The 18,411-nt window shown below is 51.4% G+C and overlaps 1 protein-coding gene across 3 annotated transcripts; it reads left to right on the forward strand.

The window, feature by feature from the left end:
- Positions 1-323: 323 nt before the first annotated feature.
- Positions 324-17,873, forward strand: RRM2 (ribonucleotide reductase regulatory subunit M2). Of its 3 annotated transcripts, none has more exons than XM_032866837.1 (10): positions 324-444; positions 524-598; positions 951-1,097; positions 1,363-1,479; positions 2,060-2,193; positions 4,122-4,216; positions 4,343-4,476; positions 5,424-5,528; positions 5,615-5,728; positions 17,778-17,873. In XM_032866837.1, the coding sequence occupies exons 1-10, from the start codon at positions 337-339 to the stop codon at positions 17,793-17,795; spliced, it is 1,047 nt and encodes a 348-aa protein (XP_032722728.1). In that variant the 5' UTR covers positions 324-336; the 3' UTR covers positions 17,796-17,873. The 3 variants fall into 3 exon arrangements, with proteins under 3 accessions (XP_032722728.1, XP_032722726.1, XP_032722727.1); XM_032866835.1 differs by lacking the exon at positions 17,778-17,873 and adding an exon at positions 5,806-6,459; XM_032866836.1 differs by lacking the exon at positions 17,778-17,873 and adding an exon at positions 5,806-6,459 and having other exon boundaries at positions 954-1,097.
- Positions 17,874-18,411: the final 538 nt, after the last annotated feature.

The raw sequence follows: 18,411 nt of genomic DNA on the forward strand, positions 1-18,411 counted from the left end.
AGCGAGTCCCGCGCGCGCCGCGGCCCCCGAGTCACGCTGGGGGTGCAGCCCTTGCCGGGGCGGGGGGCGGCCCGCAGTGGCCGGGGCGGCGGCGCCCCTGGCCGGGTTAGCAGGCCCAGAGAGGGGTCCCGGGGGGTCCCGGGCGGCGGGCGGTCGGCTCTCCCGCGCGCCTCTCGAATCACGCACGTCCGGCCGGGGCGTCCAATGGGAAGGCGGCGCCTGGCCACGCCCACCGCGCGCGCCCCCTCCGCGGTGGGCTTTTAAAGGCTGCGGGGCGGCGCGGGGGCTCCCAGGACCTGCGCGCCGCCTCACCTGCGGTCCCTCCTCGCCGCCGCCATGCTCTCCGTCCGCGTCCCGCTCGCCACCATCGTGGACCCCCAGCAGCAGCAGCAGCTCCAGCTCTCGCCCCTCAAGGGGCTCAGCCTGGCGGACAAGGAGAACACGGTGAGCGCGCGGGCCGGGCCGGGGCGGCGGGGGGCCTGTGGGGTCGGGGGCCTGCGCCTCACCGCGCGTCTCCCCGCAGCCCCCGAGTCTCAGCGGGACCCGCGTGCTGGCCAGCAAGACCGCCAGGAGGATCTTCCAGGAGCCCGCCGAGTCGGTGAGTGGCCCGGGCGGCCTGCGGGGGCGGGGCGCAGCCGGTTGAGTGCGCCAGCCGCCTCTTGGCGCCAAAGCCTCATTGTCTCCTCTAGGGTTTCAAACCCTAGCCACTCCCCGGGCCCGCGCTTCTTTCCCGCCAAGGCATTCCCTCCCTGTCCTTTGCACTTCCGCAGATCTACTCCTGTTCCTCTGTTACGTCCCGCTTCTGTTCTGAGTAGGATGCGTGTGTGACAGCTCACGCTCACACACCGAACCACCTGGGATTGCCGGTGATTGGACGCACTGGGCCCGAAAAAATGGCAATTTCATGTGGTGCGCCCCATAATTAGCATTTTCATTACTTTCTCGCCCAGCAGAAAACTAAGGTACTAGGCCCCAGCGTGGAGGACGAGCCACTACTGCGAGAAAACCCTCGTCGCTTTGTCATCTTCCCTATTCAGTACCATGATATTTGGCAGATGTATAAGAAAGCTGAGGCTTCCTTTTGGACCGCCGAAGAGGTAATCCGAATCAGGAGCCTGAGACTTAGGAAGTTGAAGCATTGCCCCCAGCTCTGGAGGAAGGCCCCTGCAGTGGGGGTTGTAATTTGCTTGAAATGTACTTGTTCCCCTGGGGGATGGTTGCCCCCACGGAGGATGCGGGATTCGAGCTGTTCTAACTGGCCAGGGGAGCTATGCATGGGAGGGATGTTCTTTTAAGCCATGAATTAGGTATATGTGTGAGGCCCCGCACGCTTAACATCCTTTGTGAACTTCTAAACTTCAGGTGGATCTCTCCAAGGACATTCAGCACTGGGACTCTCTGAAGCCTGAGGAGAGATATTTTATATCCCATGTTCTGGCTTTCTTTGCCGCCAGTGATGGCATAGTCAATGAAAACTTGGTGAGTTTCCCAAAAATCTGCTTTCATTCACTTCAGTATTAAAGCGAAAATGAATTCTCTTGCCTCATCTGTTAAGTCACATAGTTGTAAGCTAGTAATTCTGTTATATGGCGTTTCGTGCTTTATAATATCCTTGGCAATTGTTTTTTCCTTATGGTTACCCCCCACCCCGCCCACCACTGGCTCTCTTGAGAGGCTCAAAGACAAGTTAAGTGCTAGTAATGGGTTTACTCTTTGTGGCTATGACATTGCTTTTCTTTTTGTGGTTTTCTGTTTTAATCATTTGATTCCGTATGTATCCTCTTGTGAGTGGGTCCTTGGTGCAGTGAACTAGGAAAAAAGGAATTGATGAGTTGATGAGTGTTTGCAGAATCCCTATAAAACAGACTCTCCCTGTTTCTTGATCTGTAAACGGAGTGTATATGGCATAAAATGCTCAGCTTTCCCATGGAATTAGGAAGACATATTGTTTCTAAAAATAGAGACAGATCCTATAATGGTACAAAGGGAGTGTGATGTATCCAGGATCGCCTGACAAGGGTTGCTCCTCGCGCTGAACTGTGATGTGTTTTACCGCTAGGTGGAGCGCTTTAGCCAAGAAGTTCAGATCACAGAAGCCCGCTGTTTCTATGGCTTCCAAATTGCCATGGAAAACATCCATTCGGAGATGTACAGTCTCCTCATTGACACTTACATTAAAGATTCCAAAGAAAGGTGAGTATTTGGCTTGCCTGTTGGTCTGCCAACATGTTTGAGACTCACTAATTGTTACACGTTGTTTCAAGTTTCCAGTTCACGTGGGGGTAGAAAAATGACTCTTAAGTGACTAAGCAGACAAAGCAGTTTCTTTCTTTTTTTTTTTTTTTTTTTAAGATTTTATTTATTTATTTGACAGAGAGAGAGATCACAAGTAGGCAGAGAGGCAGGCAGAGAGAGAGGGAGAAGCAGGCTCCCCATTGAGCAGAGAGCCCGATGCAGGGCTCAATCCCAGGACCCTGGGACCATGACCTGAGCCGAAGGCAGAGGCTTTAAACCACTGTGTCACACAGGTGCCCCCACAAAGCAGTTTCTACTGCCCGTGGTTCTGTCTGTTCTGAGGATGAGGCCTACACTCAACTTTATTAGTCAGTCACTTAAAAACAAAGTTCTGAGGCTATTCCATTTTTAGAAGTGGAAGTATACTGTTAGTCATTCTCTTTCTTTGAAAACAAAGCAAAACACATCCAAAGAGGCTGTGTACAATGAACTAAATCTTAGGTCTGACCATTTCTACTCGTGTGGCCAGTCTGTTAACGTACGATGGAAAGCTGGGGCAAAGTGGAGGGGACTGGAGGGTGCACCTGACTAGAACATTACTACCCTCTTGAAGAGCTCGTAATACAGTACAGAAAATCAGATCTAGAGGTATAAGTGAGAGGAATCCCATAATAAAGTGCGGACAGCAGTTTGCTGTTAGATCGGTGAATTTAGGCACAGGACTGTGTGAAGAGATGGTTTGCATCATGGGATCATTTTACAGGTTCAACATTAGAGAGGAGGAGAACGTTAGAAATGGCTGTCTCTAGCCTAAGACCCATTTTACAGGTTCAACATTAGAGAGGAGGAGAACGTTAGAAATGGCTGTCTGAGTGGTCTAGATACTGGGGTCAGCTTCGGGATGAGTCTTTCATGGAACAGAAGTAGTAGGGCTGGAAGGTAGGCCTCCTGTGGGTTACCAGAAAGAATGTGAAGAGGGAAAATGAGTGGTGGCTTGGAAGGGCTGGCAGGATTGGGGAGACTCTTGGGAGGGGTAGGAAGATTGGAAGACCTTTGTAGGCAGAAATAAGGAAAGATAAGGATAGGCATGACTTGGATAAATAACCAGAAGGGGCAGGATCAGGAAGGTGTGGTGGTTAAGCTTCAAAAGCTAGGGAGGGGCAGACCCTGTCTCAGGATGTTGACATGGCAAGACAATGAGGGGAGCCCTTTGGTCTGATGACCTTGGCTTCAGAGAACAAGGTCGTTTCATAAGGAACAGGCTGGGCAATCTGTAGACTGGGAATACATTGGAGGGGGAAGAGGGCAATAAGGAAGACCCAGGTAAGTGGGGGGCCAGTTGATTTGCTTTCCTGATCTGGGACCATCAGTGTAGTATAGAATTATAGTAGGAAGTAAGCTCAGGTTAGCCAGTTTATTGGCTTTAATTATTTTATTACATACATATGGCATTTGGGGCCCGTATAAGTGGCCTGATAATACGGACTGGCGAAGAAAGTGCTCTCTGGGAAGATAATGGTCAGCCTAGCTTAAGTAGTCTTAGCAGTTAAGGTTTTATGGCTTCTCAAGTTTAAAGATAGGACCTGTGAACTTTGCCATGACCTCATATAATGTCGTGACCTTGATATAATTAAACTGATAAATGCTCTTGGTGTAACGGACTAAGACTTTTCATGTTAGTAGGTCTCGGGGCTCCCTGTGAACTAAAGAATGAATGAATGAATGTTGAGATTTTAAAAAGAACACTGGGGGAAAAGCAAAAACAGTAATGAGAAAACATTTTAGTTTTGAGTCTCGATTTGACCTTGGCCCCAGTGTTGTTCTCTGGTGGACATTTGTGATAGGCGGTCTTTGCTGTAATTGCTGATACTCTGCCTGTCTACTAGGGAATTTCTCTTCAACGCCATCGAGACAATGCCTTGTGTAAAGAAGAAGGCAGATTGGGCCTTGCGTTGGATCGGGGACAAAGAGGCCACCTATGGTAAGGATACCTCTGGCCCCACGTCTGTCTGAGCTTCGGCTTTTGAGTGATGTCCCTGGTCTGCGGCCCCTCCTGTGCACCTGCTTCTTAGCTCAGTGGGACTATGTCGGTATTAACTCTTCGCAGGAGAACGCGTTGTGGCCTTTGCTGCCGTGGAAGGAATCTTCTTTTCTGGTTCTTTTGCGTCGATATTCTGGCTCAAGAAACGCGGCCTCATGCCTGGCCTCACGTTTTCCAATGAACTTATCAGCAGAGATGAGGTGAGTCTTGTTCACATTATAGGTTAACGTGCACACCTCTTGGGCTCACTGCCGGGAACTCAAGATGAAAGGTTGCCCAGTATCCACACTTACCATGTGAGTTCAGCCGTATCCGTACTTGGCAGAAAACAAAAGACTTTAATTCGCTGAGAGTACTCGTGTTGGCAGTGCCTTTCTGCCTCTGCTGCACCCTGGGTGATGGGGCGTTTTATTCTTTTGCCCCGTGTTCTGTATGACCCTGCTGTCCTTGTAAGTTGGTTGATAAGCGTCCCGATGGAGTAAGAATCCATTCCGGTCCAGTGTATGTCTTCGAGTGCGCTTGGATTAAACGGGAGGGGAAGGTGAAGATGTGCAGATGTTCTGATTTAATTCCAGTCGGCAAGGCAGGCCAGGGCCATGAAGCCTGTCATACTTGGAGTCTCGTGGGCACATGAGTTGGTCTTTCTTTGTAAGAAGCTCATCCCTCCAGTGTAGGCAGATCAGGGTTCCTTGGCACTAAGACTCGAAGACCGCATTCACTGGAAATCACGGGACTGATTTCCTAAGCTTTAGGCTGTAAATCTCACAACCAGCTGGCCTCGTCACTGAGTTTTGCCTTTCCTGCCGGGTACGGTGGCAGAATGGGCACTCACAGATGTAGGAAGAATGCTTTCAGCAGAAGTCCCGCCCCAGCCTTTGCTCCTATTCGGGGCAGTGGGGACTGGACCTGGCCTGCTGTTATTCCCTGGGGAGCAGTGTTGAGGGTTTTGCGTGCAGCTGAACCGGCCGTGATCTTCGCAGCATGGATGGTATTTGAAGTCCTCTTCCCTTTGACAGCCAAAGCGCATACAGCTAGCTCGGCCACACAAGATACAGGAGAAGAATGCAGAAAAGGGGAAAGCCAGTTCCCGTTTGACGTTAATGATAGAAGTCTGGTTGCAACAGTGATCTTAAACCTTTTCTTCTAGGGTTTACACTGTGACTTTGCCTGCCTGATGTTCAAACACCTGGTCCATAAACCTTCCGAGCAGAGAGTGAGGGAAATAATCATCAATGCCGTTCGGATAGAGCAGGTGGGTGGCGCATCAGGGTCTCTCGTCCCGGCTAGAAGTTGCCTTGATGCTTCTGTTTTATTGAGGAGCTCTGTTTCCGTCCCTAGGAGTTCCTCACGGAGGCCCTGCCCGTGAAGCTCATTGGGATGAATTGCACGTTGATGAAGCAGTACATCGAGTTCGTGGCAGACCGGCTTATGCTGGAGCTGGGTTTTGGCAAGGTACAGTATTGTTTGTAGCCTTCTGGTTCTTCTGAAGTGGGAGTTCCGTATTTAAATTCTGCTGTGAACCTTTTCAGGTTTTCAGAGTAGAAAATCCATTTGACTTTATGGAGAATATTTCACTGGAAGGGAAGACTAACTTCTTTGAGAAGAGAGTAGGCGAGTATCAGAGGATGGGAGTGATGTCCAGTCCAACAGAGAATTCTTTTACCTTGGATGCTGACTTCTAAGTGAACGAAGATGTGCTCTTATTTTGCTGATTTCCACCCCCTTCTCATAAAAAAAAAAAAAATCAGCCACTTGAAGTGTATCAAACCGGCTACACCGTGAATTATCCATAATGTTCATTGATAGTGTTGTTAAAACTGTGTAGCTACCTCATAGGCAAGCCTGTTGATTAGTGACGCTAGTTGTCTCACCTAGAAAGCGGCTTAGACAGAAGCTACTCGGATTGGTAGGAAAGACCTTGGCCGTGTTCTGTGTTCGCAGGCAGGCCGCCATCCGTGAGTTCACCGTGGCTCCTGGTGGCAGTCAGGGCCCAAAGTTCGGGGTCCTGGAGTGAGTCTGACCCCGCAGGATGGGTCAGTTACTCCGAGGTCCTCGGGAGGCTTCAGCCTTGGTGCTTCAAAGCAGATATTAAAGTTTACTTACTGATTTGTATATAAAACTGGCACTTTACACACAAATAAACAGAGTTTGTACTGTTGAAATAAAGGCCTGATTTCACCTGATTTGGTTTCTAGCCCAAATGCAAAGCCTTCTATTGAGCGCTGATGGGAGCCAGTCTGGAATTTTCCCTGGGCGACCCAAGTCCGTCCACCCTGTGCAGAACAAGCACGTTATTTCTGTTCTTTATTTTCTAGAATGAATAGATGGGCTCTTCGATCAACTTGAGAGTCAGTCCTGTACCCACCTAGGCATTAGCCAGCTGGGGCCACAAAGAAGACGGGTTAGGGTTGGGTCGAGTGTCATGGGATGAGACTGAGGGGGAAAGGAGCTCCTGACTTCAGTCATTCAAGCTTGAAGTGTGGTGCAGGCTGCCCGCTGGCCACCTGGGGCCGTGTGAGGGGCGGCAGCCTCTTAGTCCTCACATCCCGTCTTTCCCTGACCTCAAGCTCTTACAGAAGATCCTTAGAGCCTTAGTGTGGATCTGAGATGATCTCGTAAATTGATTTCCCCCCCATCCTTGCACGACATGCCCCCCTGAGGATCTTGGTGCAATTAAGTGGCACACCCAGGACTGAAGTAGGCGCCCGGAGAGGTTGAGGATGTGTTTTGATTTGGTTGAATTTGTAAGTAGGTACTGATGACCTAATCCATTTTCTATTTACTGCATGTTTTTTAAATTGGATTTTTTTTTTTTACACTGTGTATGTCCTTTTATACCTGTGGTTCATAGCTTGAAATAATTGCCCACTTAGTGTGGTTCATGGTTGAAGCAGTCAGTGTTCAGTGTGTCACTTCCAGAATGTCCCTCAATCTGATCGTTTCCCCCTGACCTTCATGCGAAAACTTGAGTCACGTGAGTGATATTAACACATTGTCGTAATTTTAGATTGAGAGTATAACGTAATAGACTTCATAGGGCTAGTTGGACTCTACCTGCCTTTGTTTCCCCCGCCTTTTCCTCCCCGCACCCCTGGAAAAAAAAAAAAACAACCCAGCCAGGATGTTTGGTGGAAGGTGGTGGATGATACGTACCGTCCTTTGGCTGCAGTTGGTGACACATTGTATTGTGTTGGCTGCACTGGCCTGTTCTGGTGTCTGTTTTTTTCATTTATTGTATAAATTGTCAAATAGTTGAACCATTTCTGTAATAGGGGCTCTCTCTTAAATTATTGTTACCTGAAGTCAGTCCTGATTATGTGGTTCTTAAACTTGTACAACACAAAAGTGAATAAATGTTTTTGCCTCGCATGTCAGGTGCAGGTGGAAGTCGGAAGTCAATTTTAGGATTTGGCGAAGGATTCATTTCTGCCAACTCCCATTTCTGTTTCCTGTTGAAAGGGAAGCAGATTTTAGTCAAGCGTTTCAAAGTCTCGAAATGGAATGCTGCACAGGGCTTAAGTGAACTTTCTTATGTCCGCTCCTTGATAAACGAGATTGCATTTCTTTTAGGAAGAAAAAACGGAAGTATTTTTCATGAAGGCTTATGCGTTCATTTGCTTCTCATCTGTTCATGCTTATCTCATTCTGCCCTAATGCTTGTTCTGGTACTAGATCTATTGCAGACTGGGGTGCCTGAGAGGTGATGGTCAAAAGCATTGCCCAAGCCACTCGTGGAATTTGTAAGCCAGGATCACAGGGGTTTAGCTTCCCAACACCCTGGGGTGAGCCGCTGCTTGGCCTTCGTTTTCCCAGCTGTTAAATGATGGTGGTGGCACCAGATGGGGCTAAAGGCCCTCCCAGCTTTGCTCTTCCTCATCAGACTGAACTGCGTGGACGTTATGGGCTTGGATTGGCCCTTCTGTTTATAAATGGCCTTTCCTGGCCACCTCCCTAAAGACATTTTGGAATCCTGACCTCTTATATCCATGCTGCCTCCTTCAGTACTCAGGTGTCTGTGACCACAGCTGCCCGGCGGGTGCTCTTCTGAGGTTGGAGGTGCGGCTGGGGGCCTCGCCCTCCCTGTGCAGCCGACGCTTCTCCTCGAGGAAGCTGATGCTGAGCAAACCTGTTAGACAGCGAGCCAGGGCAGGGAAGGAGCAGCAGAGAGCCGGGGGTGGATGGAGCATTAGGGAGAGGAGTGTGTGTGTGCTGGGGGTGAGGTGACCCTGGGGGAGGAAGGGCAGGGGGACCAGTCCAGATTCCCTCCCTGATCTTCCTGTAAAGGCTCATGGGGAAGGCACATCCACATCTGTGGCCGTCCCCCTTTCTTAGCATGAGCCCTCCGAGGATCGGGCCCTGGTGAGTGAGGAAATGAGCTGGAGCTGAGTAGTTTGGGGTGGGGAGTGTTGGGAGCCGGTGTGTTCTGTGTCTGGGAGGAACCTAGCAGAGACCTTTGCCTGTATACCCAAGGACACTGTGAACGTCATTTGCTTTGTAATATCAAGTTGGTGACTGACCCAGTGGGGGCGTTCGGGCAGCCATGCTCTCAGGACCGACTCCTAACAGCTTCCTACAGTCCCGCTTCACCTGCCGTCCATCGAGGCCAGCTGCCCGCTCTAGAACCCCCTTCCCGTACTTCGCTTAGAAGACTTGCATCAGTTCAGTCTGGTTAGGTCATGGAGTCAGGATTGTCGGCTTGCGGGGGCCTGGGACCCAACCTGAGCCCTGGATCCTTGACAGCTGGACCTGGAGGGGTATTGGGAAGGCCATCGGGTCAGGGAGCTGACTGGCTGTTGATGTGCGCTCTTGAGGAAGGGCTTGGCCGCTGTTGGCCCGAGAGGCTGACAGTGGTTCCATTCTGCACAGAAGTCTGGTCCAGCTCCCTGGGGAGCGGCTGTAGCTTTGAGGGAACAGGATTGTATGGCTTGGCCTGTTCCAAGCAAGAGAAGGCTGATAGCACACCCCATCCTCTCACCGCCCCCCTCCTGTAGTGGAGGCTACCCTCCTGCTGTACTCTGGGTACTTGAGAAAGAGTGTGAGCAGTGGTGGCCCGTGTCATTCCTGGGAGGGGATTCTCACATCAGAATGCTTTCCGATGCGAGTGGCTGCACCCACTGCAAGTGTAAGTTTCAGGGACCACAGTCCCCTTGACCTGGCTTTAAGGACTGGAGGGGTTCCAGCAAGAGAGCGGACGGAGGTGACTCGAACACCCTCTGAGCTTCCAACACCTGCCAGTGATCACAGAAGTTAAGTGGGTATTGATTTCCTAAGAAAGGGGAATTTTCAGATGCTGGGAACAAAGACAGGGACTGGGAAGGCTTGGGCTTGGGCTCCTTGCAGCCCTGGGGGTGGGTGGTTATTTGTGACCTCAAGAAATTGGGGGGTGAGGGGCCAAGTACCCCTTGGATGTGGAGGGGAGAGATTGCCCTGGGAGGGGGTATGTGGAATGGGGCTAGGAGCTATTCCCGCTGGCGGGGTGGGGAAGATAAGCTGGTTCATCTTTCTGGATTCCACAAATCAAAACCTCAGTCCTGCACCTCTCACAAGGTCGTGGTCTAGGAGGGCAGCCCCAACCTGGGTGCGTGGGATCCTCACAGGTCGTGTTCACTTTGCAAACATGAAACACTGGAGAGAGCCGTGTGGCTGTAGGAATAACAGGTATAAAACTCCAAGAACTAGGGTGCCTAGGTGGCTCAGTCGGTGAAGCATCCGGCTCTTGGTTGATTTCGGCTCAGGTCACGATCTCCAGGGTCCTGAGACCAAGCCCCTCATCCAGCTCCATGGGGAGTCGGCTTGGGATCATCTTCCTCTGTTCCTCCCCCTGCTCACATTCTCACTCTAATGGATTTTTTTTGAAAATCCAAGAACTTCTATGATGATAGATGATATAATGGATCAGAGGGGAAAAAAATGAAAACCCAAAGAACAGAGTATTCTAAAGAAATGGGCACATTTTTACAAAACTTGGTACAATTTCTAGCAATACAACAAGACTACCAGAATGAAAGGTTTTGGAACTTAAAAAAAAAAAAAATGCTTAGTAAGGGGAGACACAGCTGAGGGTGAACTGGTGACGGGAAGGGACCTGACAGAATTATCCAGAAATAGATGGGAGAGAGACATGGAGAATGGGAGGGGGGCACATATAATTTTTAGAGGAAGTCTTCATGAGGGACTGCATAGCTAATATTTATAGAGCTGATGACTGTTAATATTCTAGAAGCGACTCAATCAGAAAGTGCAAGGAATCCCAAGTCAGATGAATGAAAATAAATCCATACCCAGACTCGTTCGCAGTGAGTCTGCAGACAAAGGTCATTCAAGTTTACAGGAACAGTAGATCTATAAAGGAGTAATTATTAGGCTGAAATTTTCAACAGCGCTACAGTCGAAGCCAAAAGGGTATGGAAGCAAATCTTGAGATGCTGAAAAAGTAATTACACTTATTCAGAAGTAAGAGAGAAGGACTAAAGAATATACTTTAAAGAGAAAATTGCAGCCAAAAGGAGGGTAGTGAGTGAAGGAATTGGTCAGCATGTGGTGGATGTAAGCTCAGATAAAATGAAGGGGACCCAGAATACTGGACAACAAGCGGGGGGCCGGGGGTGCGGCTCCTCGTGCTGTAAATCAGCGGGCCAGTGGGCTCACCAGATAGGTCAAGAGTCTACGGTCCTGCTTCCAAGAACACACCAGAGCGTGTCACTTTCAAAGCAGTGGCAGAGAAGGGGTATCGAACGGGTGATCGGTCTAATAGGCAGAGAAGATGAGAAAAAGCAGAGTGGTAAGTGGGAAGCCTGGTCAGATCGATAAGCCCAGTCAGTGTGGGTAGACTAACGAGTTAAAATGACAAGCTCAAGATTCGATGAGGACTCTAGCTAGAAGCTATTTCTGGAAGTTACACACAGGACGCAAAGTGTGGGGAGGATGGGGAAAGCCCCAGGTGACACTGTTCTAAGAAAAGAGGACTTTAAGACAAAAGAGCTTACCGGAAATAGGCGGTCAGACCTGAGGGTTGGTCTAGGAGAAGCGGTTGTAACTTTGCACTTGACCGCCGGGCTTCTGTGTCTGCAGGGTCTTTGGGCATTGCCTTATCTTGCCTCCCAGGGTCAGACGGCGGCTGGACATGGTGGCCAAAGGGGAATGTCTTGTGGTTCTAATCGACTCCTCTTGAGTCTTGGTCTGTTTTCTTATCCTCCCTAGTGCTTTGCATTGGCCCTGTGTTTGCTTTTATGCCAAATCCACAGTCCTCTGAGTCTATATGCCGTTGGTTAGACTCTCAGACCTGGAGCCCAGCCTTTACAGACTGTCTCCTTCGAGTTCCTACCAGACACGAGAAGGTGCCTGGTCCTCCTGTGTCCAGGCAGGACCACTGGGGTGGGCTTCTGGGACCCACTGTAGGCTGGGCAGGTGTAACCTATTGGCTGTTCACAACATGAATGTTGTGACTGACACCATTTGGCCATACCCAGGGGATGAACCAGGCGAGGGGTTGGGGCCTGGATGGTGGCACGTGGCAAGACTTGCTGAGTGGGGACGTCAGGCCAGTTTGGGGCAGACTGAGCCTTGTGGGGTGTGGCCTGACCTGAGAGTTTATAGGAGCAGGACCAAGGCAGCCTGTGACCCAGAGAAGGCCTTTTCTCTCGCTCTCTCTGTTTTAAGATTTATTTATTTGAGAAAGAACATGTGAGAGTGAGAGGAGGGGCAGAAGGAGAGAATCTTCAAGCAGACTGCCCGCTGAGTGCGGAGCCTGAAACAGAGCTCAGTCTCACGACCCTGAGATCATGACCTGAGCGAAACTTAACTGATGAGCCCCCCAGGCTCCCCGGAGAAGGCCTTTCCTCCTGCCCTCTGCACTGGGCGGAGTGGTGGGAGGGGAGCTGTTGTCTCTCCTGGCACTGATAGACGCTTCAGGCCTGGGTAGGGCCTTGGGAAGCCTTGTTTTTCCCATCAGAGGCCACTGACTGACCTCTTTTGCTCTGTCAAAAGCCCCCCTGGCCACAGCCCCTGCTGTTCCAGACTCCGTGCAATGAGGGCTCTGTTGCTCCCAGCCAGAGGGGGAGGGGCGGCTGTTTTTTCCCCTGGCTTTGGAGTTCGGGTAGAGAGGGGAGGGGCCACTGCGGCTACCCTGTGGCCAGAAAGGCGGCCTGTCAAGAGAGGAGCCCACACGCAGGACAGGAGAGCTGATCTGTGGGTCTTCAGAGAAGACAGGGTCTTTGTAACCTTGTTCATTTTCTGGATCCAGCCATGCCTGAATTCTACTCCTCCCTGAATTTTCACTTAAGTAAACCAATAAACTCCCAATAGAATCAGGATGTTTGTGCCACATGCAACGAAGTCATACCTGAACAGCACCCCCAGCCCTGAAATCACTGGGTCCACCACCACTCTGGGGGGGGGGCGGCGCGCGGATGACTAGCCCCATCTCACAGAGGTGTCCAGGAGGCTCCGGGAGGCCGTGACCTTGCTGAGGACCGCAGGTAGAAACACAGTGGCCAACCAGAACCGGAACTCGGGTGTCCTAGCCCCATAGCCACATTCTTGTTACTACCCACAGCCCTTCATGAGAGAACAGGCGCCCTGGGCCTCCACTCCAGTCCCGAAGAAACTTCTGCTCAGCAGGGATTGTGTCCTCGCTCCCCTTGTCCTGCTCTGCCTTGCCGCTGTGACCGAGGCCAGGTGGCCTATCTGGGCAGGAGTCTCCCCTGTCCTCACCGGCCCAGTGTCCTCACTGGCCCAGGCTTTGGACCCAAGGAGCCCCTCCCAACCTGCTTCTGCATGTGACTCCGAGATGAGACCGTTGCCTGCGGAGGCCACACTGCCCTATGAAGGCTGAAGGGGGGTCGTGCATCACGCAGCTAATTGGACTCAGGCTTAGTAACGAGGTTGGGGGCAATAACAACTCGAAGAGGAGAACACAGGAAGGTTCCAGCTGTTTCCAGAAAGAGCCTGGGGGACTCTGTGCTGCCTGTGTGAGGGCTTGCACTGTGCCTCCGCTCCACTTGGGGGAGCAGCCTCCCCTGTAGGGGCCCAGGACATGTTTGCTTTGGAAGGTGTGCAAACAGGTGCCTGTGGGGGACTGGCCTGGCCTCCCTTGGGCTGATCAGAGTTTCCGTTGCTGAGCTGTATTGCCACACCACAAAGGGCCTGTTTGTTTCTGTTGGTGGAGGGACGGCGGCCAACAGGCCTACCTTAGAAATTGTCACCATGAGGGGAACAGGCTGGCTTAGTTGGTACAGTCTGCCACACGTGATCTCAGGGCTGTGGGTTCGAGCCCGACGTTGGGTACGGAGATTATTGAAAAAAATAAAAGCTTAAAAAAATTGTCGTTGCAAGAATCAGGTGACAAATGCCTGGTGTATTTTTTTAAACAGCTTTATTGAGATAAAATTGCAGACCAAGTCACCCATTCAGAGTGTACATTTCATTGGCTTTCATATATTCATATATTCACAGAATTGCGTAACCACCACCACAATCAACTTCAGGACACTTTCCTGCCTTCAAAAAGAGACCCCGCCCCCATCAGCAGGCCCTCCCCGGCCCCCTCCCCTTCCCAGCCCCTGGCAACCACTGATCAGAAGTTCTATCTCCATAGGTTTGATTTGGCATTTTTGAGATGTTCAGCAAATAGAAGTTATTAATGGGAGAAGTGATAGATGTTTATTTCTGAGAGATCATTTAGAAGGTGAGAGGCAACAAAGAGGTGATGGGTCTGCCTTGCAGGGAGAGGTTTGATTTATGTTTCAGAAAGCTCTTTTTTTTCCCTTGCATGTTTGAAAAAATTTCTGCATTGGAAAAAGATTCATGACATTGCCTGAAAGTTGTCTTTGCTAGCTGAATTGGAGAGCCTGGGATCTGGCTGGCTGACCTTCGTTTCTTCATCCCCAGATCATCAGACAGTAACTTTGCCTCCCTCCTCCTGTGCGCGGCCCTGTGCTGGGGGGCGGGGGCTCTGGAGGGGACAGACGGAAGACCCTGGCTCACAAAACTAAGTCTAGGAACCACTTCTGATCCACCGCCTGTTTTTGTGTGGACTCTGGCTAAGAATTTTTAAAGATACATCAACAGAATATTTCGTGACATGTTTAAATGACACGAACCCACATTTCAGCACTCACAGATGGTTCCCCGGGACACAGGCACACTCGTGCACGCACCATCCTGGCTGCTTTGACGCTGACACGGTGGAGTGGAAATGGGGTGACACGCTGTATTTAGGTAGAGCTAAAATATTTCCTATTTGGACCTTTCCAGAAGGCGTTTGGTGACTTCTAAGTGAGACGTGACCTTGCTCTTGAGGGTCCCCCGTCAAGTCAGGAAAAGGGAAAGTGGTAGATGATCGATAACCACCAGGAGCCAGGAAGCTCGGGCCGGAGAGCAAATTACTAAATTTTTAGGAATTTTGGGAGCCTATTTTCTTGCTAGGATTACCAGAGGAACTACCACGGACTGGGCGGCTTGAACAACAGAAATTTATTTCCCTTCGGTTCTGCAGGCTGGAAATCCAAGACCAAGGTGTGGGCAGGGTTGGTTTCTCCTGAGGCGTCTCTGCTTGGCTTGTGGGCTGCCGTCTCCTGTGTCCTTCCAGGGTCGCCCCTCCGCCTTTCTGTCTCTTACAAGGACACGGGTCAGATTGGATCAGGGCCCACGCACATGAGTTTACTCCACTTTAATTACCTCCTTAAACACCTTATCTCCCAAACCAGTCACATTCTGAGTGTTGGAGGTTGGGACCTGAGCATGTGAATTTTAGAGGGACACAATTCAGCTCATAACCCTGAGCTGATTGTTAAATACAGCCATCATTAAGAAGTAAGTTATGGGGGCGCCTGGGTGGCTCAGTGGGTTAAAGCCTCTGCCTTTGGCTCAGGTCATGATCCCAGAGTCCTGGGATCGAGCCCTGCATCGGGCTCTCTGCTCAGCGGGGAGCCTGCTTCCGCCTGCTGCTCTGTGACCTCCGTCTGTCAAATAAATAAATAAAATCTTAAAAAAAAAAAAGAAGTAAGTTATGTAAGTCTAAAAGTAAATACATTATATTAAAGAGAAATATGGGAAATACTCAAACCCCGTCTCGCCATTCGTGAACATCATCTGTGCTCCCGAGGCCGTTCATGCCTGTTGTGTCTACACGGTAGAAATAACTAGAGAGCGGTGTGCTGCTGAGCATTTGGTGGACGGGCATCAGCTTTGGTGGGAGTATTTACCCCGTGGGAATTGCTAAGTGCTCCAAATTCAGGGTCGCTTTCTGGAGAGCTGGTTGTTAAGCATTTACAAACACACCACGGGTGCAGGGCGCTAAGGGCTGAGACGGTCAGCCTGGGCCCTGTGGGGTACAGAGGAGGATGGCAGGCCCCGGGGAGGCAGGAAAGGTTTCTCAGACCAGGGGATGCCAAGTGGCGCCTTGGAGGGTGAGGCATACGTAGAGGAAGAGGGGTGAGCTGCGATTGCACAGCCCCGAGGCAAGAAAGGGCAGCCTATACCTGGGGATGGGAACAATGGTGCAAGAGTCGCCTGTGGGAACAAAGAGACTTGGGAAGGGTGGTTGGGCAGGACCTGGGGCGCCATGCTGAGGAGCCTCTACGTGACCTGGCAGCCGTGGGGAGCCATGGAAGGGCTAGGAGCCGGGCGTAGGGGCAGGGACAGGTGGTGAGCGGACCACTGGCTGTCTGTGGGTTTCTGTTTGTGTCTGTGTGGAGAGTGCATGCGAGGTGCTGTGACTTGTTCTGTCTGGGCCTCTGCAGGTGGGAGTTTCTCCACCAATGCTCGCTGAATGGCTGCATCACCCCATTCATTTTGAAATCTTTAAAAGGGGACTCAGCTTTCCATCTCCAGTTAGAGTTAGAGCTGGAAATCATCTGAGTGCCGAGAAGAAGGGGAATGGGTGTGCAATTTATGTCCTATCTCTATGCTAACCCGCCATTGTACGTGGTAAATAGGGGCACCTGGGTGGCTCAGTCCGTTAAGTGTCTGCCGTTGGCTCAGGTTGTGATCCCAGGGTCCTGGGATCGAGACCCGCATCAGGCTCCCTGCTCGGTGGGGAGACTGTTTCACCCTCTCCTCCTCGCTTGTGCTCTTTCTCAGGACCTCTGTCTCTCAAATAAAGAAATAAAATCTTAAATAAATAAATAAGTGGTAAGTAAACAGAGGTCATGTGACCACATGGAGAGCAGCTCACAGAAAACCGGTAAATGAAAACAGCAGAATGTAAATTCTCTGTGTCCCGTGCTTACGGTGACATGAAAATACGCGTACATATGGATAAAAACAGGATGTCTCGCAAATGGAGACATGCAAACAGTTGTCTCAGGGAGGAAGGAGTGACAGCAGTTTTTCTCTCTGTTCTGTTTTTCTGTTTTAATTTTCCTGCAATAAATATTGAGGAGCGGGTATGGCAACTCCGGCAGCGGCTCCCCGGGCAGATGGCAGGTGCACCCCCCACCGCCCCCCAGTGCCTGGAGGGCTGGGCCGGCCCTGGAGTTGTCCCCGCAAGTGCCCTGCAGCGTGCGGGCTGAGTCACACGGACGTCACGGCCCCTCGCGGGGCTGTGCGGGTGATTCATGCGCGCGCCCACTCCTCTGCAGGCGCCCCGGACGGTGCTTGGGAGGCGGAGAGCTCTCCAGAAACCAGGGAGCCACTCGCTTCCGTCCGAAATGGCCAGCCAGGGGGCCGGTTCTGAAGCCCCTTTCAGTTCACAAAACCTTGGGCCTGGGCGCCTGGGTGGCTCAGTGGGTTAAGCCTCTGCCTTCGGCTCAGGTCAGGATCTCAGGGTCCTGGGATCGAGCCCCGCATCGGGCTCTCTGCTCAGCAGGGAGCCTGCTTCTCCCTCTCTCTCTCTCTCTCTCTCTGCCTGCCTCTCTGCCTACTTGTGATCTCTCTCTCTGGCAAATAAATAAAATCTTAAAAAAAAAACAAAAAAAACCAAAAAGCCTTGGGCCTTGGAACTCAGCTAAGTCCCGTTCCACTGCTTATGAGACAGTCTCCTGGGCCCAGGGGTTAAATCTGTGGGTGGCAAAGCCAGGACCTCAGGTGTGAGGCTGGGCTGGGGTGACCTCCCTTCTATTCGTGTGGTCTGCCCCGGGGGACCGCCAGCCCCTGTGGGCAGGACCCGTCTTCTCCTTTTGCATCCCTGGTTATGCCGCAGAGGCCGCAGCTTTCAGAGTATAGATGGTACGTACTTGTGTCTGAATGAAGGGAGCTGCTGTCTGACGCCTGGTCTTGGAGTCGGGAGAGCATGCGATTAAGGGTCCTGTGTCCCAAGGTCACACAGAGGAGGGTGTGATAAGGTCTAGGGAGGGAGGGGGTAGAGGGCAGGGGAACAACCCCCTACCTGTTCTTGTTGGGAAGGGAAGAGTGGAGGGGTGCGGGGGGAGACTGCTGTTCCGGGGCCAGAAACTGTAGTGCACACAAGACAGAAAACAGGAGGAGGGGTGAGGGTGGGGTTGAGAGGCCATTAATTTACACATGTTTACTCAGAGCCCTACTATGTGTCTTCTCTGTTCAGGTGCCAGGGAGACCATGAAGCACAAAGCCGATGAAGCCCAGGCCCTCGTGGAGATTGTGCACGGATGAGGGACATAGGAAACAAGCCAACTAACTGATGTGCGGTAAGTCAGGGGAAGGAAATGGAAGTAGGGAGGAGGCGGCGGGCAAAGAACTCATGCTCTTTCATGTGGGTAGTCGAGAAAGAGCTCTGAGGAAGTGGAGAGGAAGTTGGTGGGGACAAACCACATGGTTGGCAGAGGAAAGCTTGTTTTAGGCATTGGCGTTGCAAGTGCAAAGGCCCTGCGGCGGGGACGTGTTTGTTTTTGTCTGGTGAGAACAGAGTGAGGCATGGGGGTGGGGTCCGATCAGTGGATGTGTGTGTGCACGCGCATGTGCGTGGGGTCTTGTAGGCCTAGGTTGGGATTTCATTCTGAGTGGAACAAGAAGCATGGGAAGTTTGGGACCAGCCTTACCTTTTCAAAGGCGCGCTCTTGTTTCCATCAGTTAGGTATCAGTCCGTGTGTACTAGTGGAAGCAGGAGCATTGCTCGGAGGCTGTCGCTGCTGTCCAGGGAACAGGTGATGGAGACTTGCAGGGGTGGTGAGGGAGAGGAGTGGAGGTGACAAGCAGGCCGAGTTCTGCCTGGGTGGGAA

This window comes from Lontra canadensis, unplaced genomic scaffold (assembly GCF_010015895.1).
Source record: "Lontra canadensis isolate GAN:19392208 unplaced genomic scaffold, GSC_riverotter_1.0 scaffold32, whole genome shotgun sequence".
In the NCBI taxonomy this organism is placed as follows: Eukaryota; Metazoa; Chordata; class Mammalia; order Carnivora; family Mustelidae; genus Lontra; species Lontra canadensis.

What these genes read in the sequence shown, in the direction of transcription:
- RRM2 (XM_032866835.1), top strand. Translation starts at nt 337, where the DNA reads ATGCTCTCCGTCCGCGTCCCGCTCGCCACCATCGTGGACCCCCAGCAG. An exon ending in CCTTTTGGACCGCCGAAGAG is followed by an intron (nt 1,098 to 1,362) that starts GTAATCCGAATC and finishes TCTAAACTTCAG; the next exon opens with GTGGATCTCTCCAAGGACAT. An exon ending in ATGCCGTTCGGATAGAGCAG is followed by an intron (nt 5,529 to 5,614) that starts GTGGGTGGCGCA and finishes TTCCGTCCCTAG; the next exon opens with GAGTTCCTCACGGAGGCCCT.